Source organism: Saccopteryx bilineata, chromosome 2 (assembly GCF_036850765.1).
Source record: "Saccopteryx bilineata isolate mSacBil1 chromosome 2, mSacBil1_pri_phased_curated, whole genome shotgun sequence".
Taxonomy (NCBI): Eukaryota; Metazoa; Chordata; class Mammalia; order Chiroptera; family Emballonuridae; genus Saccopteryx; species Saccopteryx bilineata.
Genome location: NC_089491.1, coordinates 114,547,540 through 114,565,094, shown reverse-complemented (window position 1 = coordinate 114,565,094; position 17,555 = coordinate 114,547,540). Strand labels below are relative to the sequence as shown.

Below are 17,555 nucleotides of genomic sequence, written 5' to 3'. Positions count from 1 at the left end.
GCTGACACTTTATCCACTGAGCCAGCCAGCCAGGGCCGTACAACCTACTTTACTCTTGCAAAGGCAGAGCATCTGTTTTTTACAAGCAGGCAGACCTAAAAAAGAAAACACAGAATTACCCATACCCTAGTATCTCAATCCAAAAGCGCCAGTTATACAAGTCACTTCTCTCTTGGGGAGACTGAGGAAGGGAAGGATCCAGGAATATTTCTGCACTGGAGCCACACCCACACAGAATAAAAAAGTGTTTTCTCTTTACATGGAAAGAGAGAAGCCATAGACATATGATAGTTATAGCATCACATTAGAATGGATGATTATTTGTATGATGCATACAGATATATTTAATATATATTATATCATCTATGTATCAGAAAATAGCTAACACTATAAACAACACAATATTGAACATTACCTTGAGGGGTGATGGGATAAACTATTATGAATAATAGTTATTTCTTTTTCTAATGAGTTATATTTTTAAAATATTCTATCATGAGGATACATAATTTTTATAAGTAGGAAGATAAAATTTTAAACTCTCAAATTGGTTACAAGAAATAGACACTAATATTGATTAACTTTGAGTTCAGTTTACAATCAATATACTACACTACTCAGAAAACATATATTGCTTTCACCAATTAGGAGCAGATTTTAAAAACTCCTAAAAAACTGCAGATTTCAAAATAAACTGATTTTTTTCCTCTCCTGAATGGTTCAGTAATCAAAGTATCAGAGACATTGGTGGGGACAAATGTAGGTTTACAGTTGTGAGTATGTGAAACATAGAGTTTATTCTTGTATTATAATTTATTGATTGTATTATTTCCCACATGAACAACTGTAAACCTACTTTTGCCACATCCTGTATTAATTACAAATCAAACATTAATTGTGTCAAATCCACTCTGTGTGTTTTCTGAATGGTTAGGCTTTTCAGGTGAACCACTTAATCACTGTCTCAAGCACAGAGCCCTGATTTTCCTATGACCACCATAGAACTCACGGTCTTCTACTTAGCAACCATACAGTGTTGATTACGGTGACTCATCTATTCCTTCATTTCACAAAAATTTATTAAACACCTGCTATATGTCAGGCACTGTTTTAGGTCCTGGAACTACAGAGAACCAGACCAACAGGGTCCACATCAATGGGGCCTACATTCAGTAAAGGGGGATATACAGCAAACAAATACATAAAAAGCTGTCATGTAGTAATAAATGCCACAAGGAAAATAAAGCAGGGTGATGAGACAGAGAATGGCCAAGCTGGGAAGGCCTCTCTGAGGACGTGACATTTAACAGAGAACTAAAGACCAGAAGGGGCCACCATGCAGCAATGCTGAGCAACTCTCCAGGCAGTGGCAGGTGTGTGCCAAGGCCATCAGCTACAAATGAGCGTGGCCTGTATGAGGAACTGGAGGAAGGATGGAATAGTCTGAGGGTAGGATATTAGAGGAGGTTCAGAAGTAACAGGAGCCAGATAAAGTAGGGCCTTGCAGGCCCATGTAATTGAATTTGACTCTAAAGGTGATAGAAAGTCATTGGAGGATTTTTTTTTTCCATTGGAGGATTTTAAGAGAAAAAGAAAAGCTAAACTCTTTGCTTAAAAAATAGATTTGTTAATTAATATAAAAACTAAGGAAATATAAACAAAAGTTTTATGTCACTTCTTATCTGAAACAGTTAAAAGAGAACATAGCTTTTTTTCAGGCCTCACAAAGAGAAAGCTGGCAGAACCCAGAGATAAATGAAAATAATAATAAAACACACATTACAGAAATCAAAACCACATTAGAAGCAGAAGATACAGAACAAATTCTGCTGAAAGTATCTAAGGACATAAAGCAGTCCTGAGAAAATTACAATTTAATAAAGCTACACAAAGGGGAAAAAAAGAAGTACATAGAATAGTGTGTACAGAGAAAGACAAGGAATATAAAATTGCATAATTGGTGTCCTTGAGGATGAACCAGAAGTATTTAGGAAAAAATGATTTCAATGTATAATAGGAGAAAATATTTCTGAAATAAAGAGTCTGGAATCTTAGACTTCAAGGACATACCAATATTGCAGAATTATCAAACCAAAGAACCATCCTTGTGAAGTTTAACTTTAAAGATAAGTATTTCACTGAGATTGCAGGCATAAAAGCAAGTTACCTTTAAGTCAGACTAGCCTCAAGCCAGGATATTATTCATAGTAACTTTCAACACCAGAAGGCAACAGAATAATGGCAACAAAATTCAAAGGCAAAAAAATAAAAATAAAGATTGAATCAAGAATTTAATATCCAACCAAGATGTTATTTATCGTCAAAGATACCATAAATATATTCCCAAATATGTAATGCCTCAGGAAATATAGCACTCATGAGCCCTACTTGAAAGAAACTATTTAATAGTGTAATATAGTAAAATAATATGCTTGCTTCTGCTGCACATATACTAATATATATATATTGCTAAATAAGAGATATGTCAAAATAAAGAATTCAGGAATGGAGATTGATCATGAGCATTGCATCCATTTGAACATATAATTAACACTATCAAACTTTAGAAATTATAATTACAGAAAACATTCATCAGTATAAATAATACTATCACAACCTTAATGTATAAGTGACTGAATACAATAAAAATTTATTTTTAACCCAAGTCACTGTTTACTGAGTGGCCTTGAGCAGGGCCTCTGTTTTTGCATGATTTGGGGTCCCAGGCATCTTCCTTTGTGTGGCTCTGTCATTTTCAGTAGAGTCTTAGGATTACCTGGGAACCATCCAGTTTGTAGGAAGATGAAAGAGAAAGAGAGAATAGACAAGGCACCCTCCTTACCTGCCTGTACTGAAATGTCATCTTACTTTCACTATCATTAATTGGTAAGAAATATTCTATGGCTCCACCTAGATATAAACAGGCTGAGTTTCCAGGAAGAGACAGTAATTTGGTGAGTTGTCTCTATTACACAGAATATAATGTATAAATATCATAAAATGTAACAATATAAAAATAATAATATAATTATTAAAACTGGAAAGTGATGATGAGAATTGGTGGGAAGAGATATATATTTCTCATTTTTCATAACAAGAAGTTAATAAATACATTCTAAAGTTTATAAATTAAGAAATAAAATTTTATATACATAATATTTACTATTATAAATATAAACACTGGAAGAAAAAAGTGTAAACCAATAACAAGAATAAAAGACCATATAGCAAAAGACAGAAAACTAAAGAAACAAACACAAAAATAAACAAAATAATATAACATAAAGTAATACAACACATTTATATCAGTTAAAATAATAAAAATGAATGGGATAAGCTAACCTATTAAGAGTAAGGGAATTATTAGGTAAGGTTCTAATCATGAGCCTGACCAGGCGATAGTGTAGTGGATAGAGTATCAGCCTCAGATACTGAGGACCCAGGTTCAAAAGCCTGAGCTCACCGGCTTGAGTGCAGGCTGATCTGGTTTGAGTGTGGGCTCACCAGCTTGAGCTCAGAGTTTGCTGGCTTGAAGCCTAAGGTCACTGACTTGAGTAAGGGGTCACTGGCTCGGCTGGAACCCCCTGGTTGAGACACATATAAGAAAGCAATCAATGGGCCCTGGCCGGTTGGCTCAGCGGTAGAGCGTTGGCCTGGCGTGCGGGGGACCCGGGTTCGATTCCCGGCCCGGGCACACAGGAGAAGCGCCCATTTGCTTCTCCATCCCCCTCCCCTCCTTCCTCTCTGTCTCTCTCTTCCCCTCCTGCAGCCAAGGCTCCATTGGAGCAAAGATGGCCTGGGAGCTGGGGATGGCTCCTTGGCCTCTGCCCCGGGTGCTGTGGATGGCTCCTTGGCCTCTGCCCCAGGCGCTAGAGTGACTCTGGTCGCGGCAGAGCAACACCCCGGAGGGACAGAGCATCGCCCCCTGATGGGCAGAGCATCGCCCCTGGTGGGCGTGCCGGGTGGATCCCGGTCGGGCGCATGCAGGAGTCTCTCTGACTGTCTCTCCCAGTTTCCAGCTTCAGAAAAATACAAAAAAAAAAAAAAAAGAAAGAAAGAAAGCAATCAATGAACAGCTAAGTTGCCACAATGAATTGCTGCTTCTCATCTCTCTCCCTTCCTGTCTGTCTGACCCTGTCTGTCTCTCTGTTTCTCTCTCACTAAAATAAAAAAAAGAATCTAAACATGATATTGACAATAGTATATATTATTTAAATATAGAAATATATTCCAGATGAATTAATAAGTGGGAAAAATTCAGTTGTAGAATAATATGTATAGTTTAATCCTATTGTATTTAATAGTAATATACATAGAAAATTTTTGGAAGGATGCACAAATGCCTGTGCTATTTCTGGGGATTGGAATGAAGGATTAGGAGAAGACAAGTATACTTTTGCTTTTTACTATATATCTTTTTGTACCTTACTTTTTTTTTAATAAGTATGGAGTTTTATTACAAAAATTCGAACAAAAATTAACTGAAGTTTAACTCAGAGTACTACTGGAGAACTGAAAGATGCAAGCAAAGGAAGGAGGAAGAAAGGTCATGGAATTCTGACTAAATGGTCTTTGAGTTGAGTCTCAAAGAAAAAAGAATGCCTAGCCAGTGATCTACAGATGCCCTGACACAATGCAAAAAGAGTATGGCATGTTTATTATACCTTAGGTACAGCTGAAGTCTCATGTGCATGGGGGAAAGGGGTGGGAGGTCAAACTGGAAGGAACCAAGGAGTTTGAACCTTTCATTAGAAAATGAGAGCTGTGGCAAGAATTCAAGATAGTGGTGAAGTCGCTGAAAACTACACTCACCTCCTCCCAGGACCAAACTGGAATTACAACTAAATTATAGAATAATCATCGTGAATAACCAACTGAAGAGAAGCTGAAGAGAAGTTTCAGAATCAAGAAGCCGCATGGAGAGCGGTAGGATGGGTGGAGATGTAGAAAGGACTGGTGTTGCTCCCATGGGCAGTGGCTGAGGTTCCAGAGAAATATCTGAGTTGCCGTGGGTTTTCCTCCCCTGCTGGGCTCCCCAGCCCAGAGCACCAGAGCCAGGAAGAAGTGCCCACATAACATCCAGCTATGAATAACAGCAGGGTTTCTATCCCTCGAGAGAGACAGGAGTAAACTAGAGACACAGGCACCCTCTTAAAGGGCCAATGCACAAAGTTTCAATGAAACCAAGGGCTGGTTCTTTGAAAAGATAAACAAGATTGACAAGACTTTAATCAGACTCATCAGGAAAGAAGAAAGAGAGGACCCAAATAAATACAATCAGTTATAAAAGTGGAGAAGTAACAACTGACACCAGAGAAATACAAAGTTTTATAAGAAAATGTTACAAACGATTATGCCAACAAATCGGACAATCTGGATGAAATGGATAAATTTGTAGAAACATACAATCTTCTAAAATTGAATCAGGAAGAATCTAAATAGACAGATTACAACTAGTGGAATTGAAGCAGTAATCAAAAACTCCCAAAAAACAAAAGTCCTGGACTGCATGGCTTCACAGGTGAATTGTTTAACCAAACAATCAAAGAACTAATACCTTTCTTTCTCAAACTATTTTTTAAAATTTAAGTGGAAGGAAGAGGCCCAAGCTCATTTTACAAGGGCAGTATTATCTTAATTTCAAAACCAAACAAAGACACTACCAAAAAAAAAAAAATCTCCAATGCACATGGATGTCAAAATCCTCAACAAAACATTAGTAAGCCAGATCCAGCAATACATTGAAAAGATCATACACTATGACCAAGTGGGATTTATTCTGGGGATTCAAAGTTGGTACAATAATTGGGATTCCACGAATTAATAAACATGATACACCACATAAACAAAATGAAGGATAAAACCACATGATTATATCACTAGATGCAGAAAAAACATTTGATAAAATCCAGCACACATTTATGTAAAAACTCTCAGCAACTTGGAAATAGAGGGAACATAGCTCAATGTAATAAAGGCCATATATGACAAACTCACAGCCAACATCATAATCAATGAGCCAAAACTACAAGTGTTTCTCTTGATATTGGAAACAAAACAGGGATGTTCACTTTCATCACTTTTATTCAACATAATATTGGAAGTCTTAGCCACAGCAATCAGACAAGAAGAGGAAAAAAATACATCTAAATTGGAAAGAAAGAAGTAAGACTGTCATTATATGCAGACATGACATTGTATATAGAGAACCTAAATATTCCACCAAAAAAAATACTAGAACTGATAAATGAATTTACTAAAGTAGGAGGATACAAAACAAATATCTTATTGCATTATTATATGCCAATAATGAACTATCAGCAAGGGAAACTAAAACAATCCTAGCCCTGACCCAGTAGTTCAGTTAAGTAGAGCACTATCCCAATATACCAGGGTAGCAGGTTCAATCTCTCTGGTCAAGGTACACACAATAATCAACCAATGAATGCATAAAAAGTGGAACAAATTGATATGTCTCTCTCTTTTTCTCACATTCTCTCTCTCTCCCTCCCTCTTCTTCTCTCTCTAAAATCAATTTTAAAGTATTTTTAAAGAAAGAAAACAATTCTATTTACAATTGCTTTAAATAATGTAAAAGACGTAGGGATAATTTTAATCAAGGACATTAAAGACCTGTATTTGGAAAATACAAGAAACTGAAGGAATAAATTGAAGAAGATACAAATAAGTGAAAGCATTTATCATGTTTATAGATAGGAAGAATTAACATCATTAAAATGTCTATACTATCCTAACCAATCTATAGATTCATTGTAATTCCTATCAAGATACAAATGTTGTATTTTATAGAACTAGAACAAATATACCAAAAATGTATATAGAACCATAAAAAATTCCAAATAGCAACAGCAATCTTGGAAAGAAGAACAAAGTTGGAGAAATCATACTACCTGATTTTAAACTATACTACAAGGCTATAGTAATCAAAACATCATGGTACTGTATAGAAACATACATATAGATTAATGGAAAAGAGTAAAGGACCCAGAAATAAACCCACACCTTTATAGTAAATTAATATTTAACAAAGGAGGCAAGAACATACAATGGGATAAATATAGTCTATTGAATAAATGATGTTGAGAAAATTGGACAAACAATTGAAACTATACCACCTTGTTATATGATACACAACAATAAACTCAAAGTGGATTAAAGACAAATGTTTAGACTCAATACCATAAAAATCCTAGAAGAAAATATAGCCTGTAAAATCTCAGAAATTTCTTGTATCAATATTTTTTTCTGCTATATCTCCTCGGGCAAAGGAACAAAAGAAAAATAAACAAATGAGACTATATGAAACTAAAAAGTTTTTGCACAGAAAAGGAAATCATTAACAAAATGAAAAGGCAACCTGCTGAATGGAAGAATATATTCACAAATGATACATCTGATAATTTATAAAGAATTTATAAAACTCAATACCAATAAATAAACAAACCAATTTAAAAAATGGGCAAGGACCTGAATATACACTCCAAAGAGGACATACAGGTAACTGATAGACATATGAAAAGATATTCAAATATCTTTCACTAATCATTAGAAAAATGCAAATTAAAACCACAATGAGCTATCATTTCACATCTGTCAGAATGGCTATCATCAACAAATCCACAAACAAGTGCTGGTGAGGATGTGGAGAAAAGAGAATCCTCGTGCACTGTTGGTGGGAATGTAGACTGGTACAACCACTGTGGAAAGAAGTATGGAGTCACCTCAAAATATTAATAATGTAAATACCTTATAATCCAGCATTTCCACTTCTAGGAATATATCCAAATAAATCCAAAATATTAATTTGAAAGAATATATACACTCATTTGTTAATTGCAGCATTATTTACAATAGTCAAGATTTGGAAGTAGCCTAAGTGTTCATCAGTATAAGTGGATTAGAAAGCTGTGATGCATTTACACAATGGGATACTACTTGGCCATAAAAAAGAATGAAATGTTATCTTTTGCAATAGCATGGATGGACCTGGAGAGCATTACGATAGGTGATATAAGCCAGTCAGAAAAATAAAAGTACCATATGATTTCACTCATATGTGGAATCTAATGTACAAAATAAATTCACAAACAAAATAGAATTAGATTTACAGGTGGAGAACAGACTGACAGCTGTCAGAGTGGAGTGGGTATTCATGGCTATGTGAAAAAGGTGAAGAGATTAAGCAAAAAACAAACAAACAAATACTATACATAGACACAGGCAACAATATGGTGATTATCAGAGGAAAAGGGGGATGAGGGAAGTTAGAAGATGGTAAGGGAGGATAAATGGTGATGGAAGACTTGACTTGGATGGTGAACACGTGCAATATACAGATGAAGTATTATAGAACTGTACACATGAACCTATATAATTTAATTAGCCAATCTCACCCTAATAAATTCAATAAGTGTGGACAAGTCCTGCCAGGGGTGAGGACGACGGAGACGCAAAGACCCGTCAGTGATGCAGATCCGATTTATTCAGGAAGTAAGCTAGTTTATATACACAGGTTCAGCCTATAGGATATTACAGCGTGTTCTTCAAAGCCAGTGGCTGAAAAGGTCAGGGAGTTGCGTGGTTGGCACTGAGTCACTTCCTTATTGTGGCGAGCTCCCTTCCTGGGTATGCCCAGGAGGGTTCTGGGAGTTGGAGAATTCTCACAGCATTGCATCAGCCACAGCTGCTAGGAATGCACTCTGCGCTCCACCCACAAATAAGAAAGAAAAAATAAGAATTCTTTAATGCATTTGTAGCAGAATCATAACTTGACAAGGCTGGCATTTTGCACAGGTCACAATGGTGTCCGTTTGGGAAATGAGGTAGGGAGTATAGTCCAGATTAACATGACAGTGGCCTGAACCAAGATGGTGGAAATATAGATGACAAGAAGGTGAAGAAGTATTGAGAAGGAACAGTAGCAGAACTCGATAGTTAATTGGATGTAATGATGGGAGGGGAGGGAGAAGCATAAAGAAAAAAGTCAATTCAATATGACTTCCTAATATGGTATTTCATGCTAGAATATAAAATATAGAAATTAGAAGTAAATTTGTGGATAAGGAGAGGGAAAATGTAAGTTCATTTGAGTAATATTAAGTTCTCAGTATAAAGAGTACATTCAGATAGAGGGAAGCAGGTGTAAGACGGAAAAGGGCAGGATGTGAAATATGGAAATAAAAAACATTAGTTTGTAAATAATAGCAGAAAGCAATGCAGAGAATTATAGGAAGGGACTGAGCGATAGTATAAATGCCTCCTATAAATCAGGGTTTTCTACAAAATTCAGAGGCATAAACAGAGCAACTTCTGTTTTAATCCTGGAAGTTACTCGCTAATCTAACTGCTGGCCAAAAATGGGGGCTCCTTACCCAAGAATGGAGTTAGAGAGCCCATGTAGCAAAAAGGACAGACACATTGAAGTTAGAGAGATGTGAGTGGATTCCTCCTGACAGGCTTTGATCCTGAAGGAAGCTGAGTTCTTTTGTGTCTGTTGGGGATTGAGATTAGACTTTTCTCAGGGTCTTTGAGGACATCTTTTTAGGAAGAGAGATGGCAATTTGGCCTTCCTTTCCCTAACAGGGCCGCTGGATGTGGCCTGACTCTTACTGGGAGTGATAAGATGACAGTCCAGGCTTCCTGATAACATCAAGAGGGGGGCTAACATTTAGAAACCTGCCCCACTCCCAGGCAAAAATATTCAGTCATTCTTTCAAAACAAATAGCTGAAAGCCAATCACTTATTTAGAATGTAAACGCAATGGTAGGTCCTAAATTTAAGTGCTACTTTTTCATCAGTCGCGTCAGATTGATTTATATCTGAGACTCAAAAGCTTCAGCTGCTCTAGCAGACAGTCTGGTGACCAAACAAAGTCTTACGATGTTTCATTTGTTGGGGAAATCAGGAATGGGGGACAGGAATAAGCCCCAGATAAAAGAAATGGACTCAGCGGCCTCTTAACAAGGCAGAGACCCAATAAATTTACATACAGATGAGGTTTTAATCTTTGAATTTTTTATTATGTTGTTTAATTTCTTTCTGTATGCTTATATATTTGTAACATCAATATAAACACTCAATTGTTCTTGAATAGTAACTACTTACATTATCTACCATTATTAAGTGGCTTAGCATTTGCATTGAGAAAGAGCATTTTAATCTCTTTGAAGTTAAAAACTACTACATTATTGGTGTGTTAAATAATAGAAATAATCAAATGGGTTGAACATTGAGACTAAAATGTATCTTCCACTGTTGTTTGGTAACTTTCAGGTTATAGCACTGCTGTTATTGCCCTGGATATTCATATTCTGTCCCAGTTGTTGCAACTTCACAGACCAGGGTGAGGAGAAGTTGTGCATTCCAAGCGTCTATCCAGAAGCCTAGAGCTTCTAACTACCTCACACCATATACTTTTACTTTATTTGAAATAAAATTCTTATTTTGTCTAGGATTCTTTTTTTTTTTTTTTTTTTTTTTTGAATTGCATTTATGTATAATGCCTGGCACTTGTCAGGCTCTCAAATATATATTTTTTCTGTTTGTACTATATTTTACTGTCACTGTTTTATGGTCAGAAATACATGCATGCACTGTGGGGCCAATCCAGCTTCTCACAGGCAATCAGAGAACTGAGGCAATTCATTCAAATGTGTTGATGTAATAAACCACATGATCATAGTTCTAAACAAGTTACTTCAACTCAGTTTAGTTAGATAGTCTAAATTTCTGTTTCAGATGCACAGCCTTTACATTTTTGGACAGTGGTCCTTTATTTTTTGTAATTTTTCATCTTGAGTTCCCATTTCACTTTCATTTACCATTCACTCCACGGAACTTAGACCTGAATACTGTTTCCACAGTTACAGGCCTCAAGGTAATCAGAGCCCTGGGAATTGAGTTCTCCAGTGTGCACACAGGTCCCCACTCTTGGTTTCCAGCATAGGCCAGTGGCTCCAGATTTTGCCCAAGGGGATCCAGGAAAGTGCCTCCCTGCTTACCCTGCCCAACAAACACTGCTGGGCAGCCAGGAGTCAAAGTTTCCTCAGCGGGGTTTGCAGGAACTGGGGAACCTCTCCCTACCTTGCAGAAAAAGGGGAGTGGACAGTCTCCAGTGCAGTGTCCCGTATCTGTGGGAAGCTGCCACAGCCTCATAGAGCTGAAAGTCAGCTGTTGGATAAAAGGAGATTCTGTTACTTAGTATCCACCATGTGAACTGCATTTTCCAGTACATAAAGCATGCTTAAGAGTATAGCATCTCTCTCATCACTGCATTTCCAAATCCTACTTACCTTGCAGGGTTGACCCCATCTTATTTTCTGTACTAAATTATGTTGTTAAATATGAGGAACATTTTTAGAATATAAAAGAGTACAAAAATACAAAAAAAGTGTAGCAAACAACTGTATACCATTACATAATAAAAAGTATATATTACTGATAGTGTTGATGTAGCTCTTCTACCTCATCCCCGCAGATTTCTTTTCCCTCTCCCCAGAAGTAAGTTGTACCTTGCAGTTGGGCTCTTAGGTTGAGTTTTTGAATGGTTGTGCTCTTTTCTGGATCTCAGACTTTTTTCAAGGAGGCCAGTGCCAGCTCTCTAACCTGACCAAGGCCTATGATCCTTCCCCCCATGAAAGTGTTAAAAAGATTCCAAGGTATGAAGGCACCCTGGACCTTCAGCTAGGTCCACCATTTTTACTGGTAACCACTAGACCTCTTTTAACCTCTGATTCCTGTAGAATTGAGCTTTTGGTCTAGTTTCCAATCGCTTATTTTGTACCAACTTTATGGATATAGATTATATTGTTTCTTGACAAGACTATTGTATTGTTTCTTGACAAATCTTGAAACAGTATCGTTCTTTTAGATCAAACTTGGAGAAGACCATATAAGAGTTCTTACACTAGTGTAGTTTACACTTGTAAGCCAATCTCTTTATCAGAGGTGTGTATACATAGAAGTGTACCTCATTTTATAGAGTAGATGATATTGCAACTATCTGACAGTCATTGATAACCTACTATAATCTTTTTTGTGAGTTAAACATTATAAAAAGATAAGAAATGTATAAAGATTTATAAATGCATTATTAAAAAATCAAAAGTGAATGAGGAGCTATTACAACTAATACGACAAAAATACAAAAGATCATAAGAGACTACCGTGAACAAAAATTTATATACCACATTAACAAAATTAAGGATAAAAATCATATGATCATATCAATAAATACAGACAAAACATTTGACAAAGTTCAACATTCACTTATGATAAACATTCAACAGAGAGGGTACAGAGAGAACATATCTCTACATAATAAAAGTCACACATGACAAGTCTACAGCTAACATTATATTCAATGGTGAAAAACTGAAAGCTCTTCTAAGATCAGAAACAAGGTAAAGATGCTCATTCTCACCACTTTTATTCAACATAATAATGAAAGTCCTAGCCAGATCAATTAGGCAAGAAAAAGGAAATAAAAGTCATCTAAATTGAAAAGGAAGTAAACTCACTATTTGTAGATGGTATGATAATATGTATAAAAAACCCTAAAGACTCCATCAAAACACTGTTAGAATAAATACATTAATTCAGTAATGTTGCAGGATACAAAAGCAATACAAAAAATCTCTTACACTTCTATACACTAATAATGAACTATCAGAAAGTGAAATTAAGAAAACAGTCCCGCCTGACCTGTGGTGGCGCAGTGGATAAAGCGTCAACCTGGAAATGCTGAGGTCGCTGGTTAAAAACCCTGGGCTTGCCTGGTCAAGGCACATATGGGAGTTGATGCTTCCAGCTCCTCCCCCCCTTCTCTCTCTCTGTCTCTCCTCTCTCTCTCTCTCTCTCTCTCTCTCTCTCTGTCTCTCCCTCTCCTCTCTAAAATGAATAAATAATAATTTTTAAAAAAAGAAAACAATCCCATTTCATCACAAAGAATAAAATACCAAAGAATAAAGTTAACCAGAGATGAAAGAGCTATACACTGAAAACTATAAGACAGTAAGTAAAGAAATTTAAGAAGATACAGACACACACACACACACACACACAAAGGAAAGATATTTTGTGCTTGTGGATTGGAAAATGAATATTGTTAAGATGTCTATACCACCTAAAGCAACCCACAGGTTCAATGCAATCTTTATCAAAATTCCAATGGCATTTTTCACAGAAATAGAACAACAATCCAAAAAATTATATAGAATGACAAAAGACACCGAATAGCCAAAGCAATGTTGATAAAGAAAAACAAAGCTAGAGGTATCATACCTGTTATCATTTATATATATATGATATTATTATTATAGAATATATATAATAATATTCAGCCACAAACAAACAATGAAATCTTGCCATTTGCTCCAATGTTGGTGGACCTCGAGAACTTTCATTATACTAGGTGAAAGAAGCCAGACAGAGAAAGACTAAAACCAAATGATCTCTCTTTTATGTGAAGTTAAAAAAAATCAAAACAAAAAACCCAAGCTCATAGATACAGAGAACAGACTGGTGGTTGGCAGAGGTGGGAGTAGAGGATGGAAGAAACGGGTGAAGGAGGAGCGGATAAAAATAAAATATTATCAAATATATATGTATGAAATGCATCACCATTTGGTTCCTCACTTTACACAATATCTCAGATGATTATTATGCATTTCTGAAAATAATTAATGGTTTAAATGTAGTAATGGCATCCAAGACTTTAATGAAGGCTGCATTATTAATTTCATAACTTGATTTGTATTATAGGAGTTTTTAAATATCCAGTTGTCTTTTTCCAAAACAACTTGAAAATTAAAAGTGTTTGCCCAAACAATTGAATAAGAACTGTTTACCTTAGACCAAATCATCAATACCATTGTGGGTTTTTTTTTACCAGAGTTTGAAAAGGCATTAGTGCACTCATTTTTTTTTTTTTCTTGTATCGCCATTGGATCACTATCTAGAGAAACTGCCAAATTTGGTGTTATGGAACTTCCACAGCATCTTCCGGTCTGTGACTGTGTGTGTGAACACAGAGTAAAGTTGTCCCTCAGCTTGGATGACTGAAATATAGTTGGCAGCATATTCCCTTCTGTCATCTGGACTTGAAATGAAGCTAACTAAACCAACAAACATTACAGTGAAATTCTTTATGAATTCATCATTTATGTACCTTATTGATTATAACTAGATTAACTGCATTATTATACAAACATGCCATCTTTTTAACTAACATCATCTAAAATTTTACATAAAATATTTCTATAATGGTATCTCCATTTAAAAAAATGCAACAAAGCCCCATGAGTATAAATTTATTAAAGTCACAGAAATTGTGGTCAGTCGTCAGTCAGCAACTTGAATCAAATACGTAACTGTAATTTGGATTTCCCTTTTTCCTTATTTTCCAGACACTGCAAATGGACGTCAACAAGCTGAACATAACCTTGCTCCGAACATTCCGCCAGGGCGTGGCGGCAGCCCTCGGACTCTCAGCCCAGCGAGTGCACATCAATCGCCTCCTTGTAAGATGCCTCCATCTCACATTCCCAGTCACAGCTTTGTTTTTTATTGAAGGTCTCAATAATAAAGAAAAATAACTAAAAACACCCATGCTTTAGTCCTATGGCCCCTGAGCCAAAGCTGGCATACCAGCAGTTTTTGTAAGGAAAGTTTTATTGCAGTAAACTCAGTCATTTGTTTACATATTGTCTGTGGCTATTTTCATGTTACAGTGACAGACTTGAGTCATTCGGAAGGATTGTTTGGCTAAATCAAAGGTTTAAATTCTTGCTATATGACCCTTCACAGAAAAAGTTTATCAACCCTCTCGTAGATTAAGGCTAATACTATGATAGGTATGAATAAAGGGGCCCAAAATACTTGTCTCCCCAACCTGACACTACACCAAAAACATTCTTCGTAAGAGCGAAACTTTCTGTGTCAGTTAAAGCACTGTCTCCAGACAGCACTTATGCAAACTTCTTCAAGTACAGCAGTAGGATGAAGGATACTAAATGCACAGACTAAGGATTTTGATTTTAAAAATAAAGAAAAAAAATAGTCCTCAAGGACAGCAGTCCAAATGGAATGCAAGAATAGATGGTTCTGAAAAGCCTAGAGAAAAGAAGGATAGGTATGTAGGGGATAGGGGTAAGGCAGACCCAAATGATTTTTTGTATAGGGCCCACTTTAGACCTATTTGTCAATCAACTAGCCACAACCTTTCTTGCCCCCTTTCCTCAGTGTTTGGCAACCTTAATGTCATCCAACTATTTATTCCCATCTGCCCTGGGTGAGAGAAAGGCAAATTCAAAGCAGAGGATTTTCTCTTTGGTTTTTTTTTTTGTGTGTGTGTATGTGTGTGTGTGTGTGTGTGTTTGTTTTTTTTAATAATTTTATTTTTTTAATGGGGCAACATCAATAAATCAGGATACATATATTCAAAGATAACAACTCCAGGTTATCTTGTCGTTCACTTATGTTGCATACCCATCACCCAAAGTCAGATTGTCCTCTGTCACCTTCTATCTAGTTTTCTTTGTGCCCCTCCCCCTCCCCCTTTCCCTCTCCCTCTCTCCCCTCCCCCCATAACCACCACACTCTTATCAATGTCTCTTAGTTTCACTTTTATGTCCCACCTACATATGGAATAATGCAGTTCCTGGTTTTTTCTGATTTCCTTATTTCACTTTGTATAATGTTATCAAGATCCCACCATTTTGCTGTAAATGATCCAATGTCATCATTTCTTATGGCTGAGTAGTATTCTAGAGTATATATGTGTCACATCTTCTTTATCCAGTCATCTATTGACGGGCTTTTTGGTTGTTTCCATGTCCTGGCCACTGTGAACAATGCTGCAATGAACATGGGGATGCATGTGTCTTTACGTATCAATGTTTCTGAGTTTTGGGGGTATATACCCAGTAGAGGGATTGCTGGGTCAAAAGGTAGTTCTATTTGCAGTTTTTTGAGGAACCACCATCCTTTCTTGCATAATGGTTGTACTACTTTACATTCCCACCAACAGTGGATGAGGGTTCCTTTTTCTCCACAGCCTCTCCAACATTTGCTATTACCTGTCTTGTTAATAATAGCTAATCTAATAGGTGTGAGGTGGTATCTCATTGCAGTTTTGATATGCATTTCTCTAATAACTAAAGAAGATGAGCATCTTTTCATATATCTGTTGGCCATTTGTATTTCTTCCTGGGAGAAGTGTCTGCTCATGTCTTCTTCCCATTTTTTTATTGGATTGTTTGTTTGTTTGTTGTTGAGTTTTATGAGTTCTTTGTATATTTTGGATATTAGGCCTTTATCTGAGCTACTGTTTGAAAATATCATTTCCCATTTAGTTGGCTGTCTGTTTATTTTGTTATCAGTTTCTAAAACCTGCGAAAAGGGACTTTGGAATCATCTTAACAGTTTTAAAATTGTCCTTAATTTCCACTACAATGGGAACTCAGGCTAGGACTGCACATTCTTCTTGCCTTAAATTCTTAGTCTCCTATTTGGGCTCAGCATTCTACTGACTCAACACCCTTATTTCCAGCCATGGAGAAGAACTTGCTTTCCATTTTTGGTTTAGGGCTTTTGTTTTTTTTTAATTTTTATGTGTACGGAGGGATGAGTTGTTTCATTTCCCATAATGATTTTATTCTATAACTCAACTATTTTCTGGGACTAAATAAGTTTAAAAACCAAAGTTTTTAATTCAGCAGCATAGAAAAAGAAATCTAGTATTTCCTAATACACTAAAATGAGAAAAATAGGTTTTATATCCAAAGCATACCTTGCTTAAATGAGAAGATTTAGGTACTCTAGCTGTCTTAACTATAGATACATATATATTTAATGAGCATAATAGCTCTTCGCAGCAATAAAAAATGTGATTTGCAACACCCAGGCAGGGATACGCATATCCCGGGAGAACGTTAGTAGCATTTATACACATCTGTTTCTAAAACTAGTTATTATAATGGGTAGAGTTATGATGATACCCAAGGCAGCAGAGCATGATAATGAAGAGTATGTGCTATAGAGACAGACAGAACCATACTCTATTTCCAGCTTAGCTATGGCCCAGCTGTATGACCTTTGGCAAGCTACTTATGTTCCTTTATCTGCAAAGTGGAGAGAACTATAACACCGATGTCCTGGAGGGGTTTTGAGCATTAAATGAGATAACAGATTTAAGGTCCATAAGAGTATATCAGGTAAAAAACAAGCGCTCTATTCCTGTGATGGTTGTTCCTGGTAATAAGCTATTTGAATTATAATAAACATGTTTGACATCAATATTATGCTGTAGTTAGTCATTGTATGTTGTTCCCTGCAAACACAAGAAGTATGTTTTTTTTCTGGGTTGCTAGTAGTATTTTGATACTCCATTTTATACTTGGCTGAACTTCTGATAAATTGCATTAAAAGAGGGGAATAAGAGGGTGGGGGGAGATGTATTTGGTAGGACACTGGAATCTATGTAAACACAAATTAAAATCATAAATAAAAAAATAAATAAAAGGGAAAAAAGAGG

At 36.3% G+C, this 17,555-nt stretch overlaps 1 protein-coding gene across 1 annotated transcript in view; it reads left to right on the top strand.

Annotated features, from left to right (window-relative positions):
* PTPRR (protein tyrosine phosphatase receptor type R) overlaps nt 1-17,555 on the top strand; it is a 299,896-nt gene that overhangs the window by 146,634 nt on the left and 135,707 nt on the right. The window contains exon 3 of the mRNA XM_066257665.1: nt 14,428-14,541. Within this exon, the coding sequence (XP_066113762.1) occupies nt 14,428-14,541 (114 nt within the window). The remainder of the gene's footprint in view (nt 1-14,427; nt 14,542-17,555) is intronic.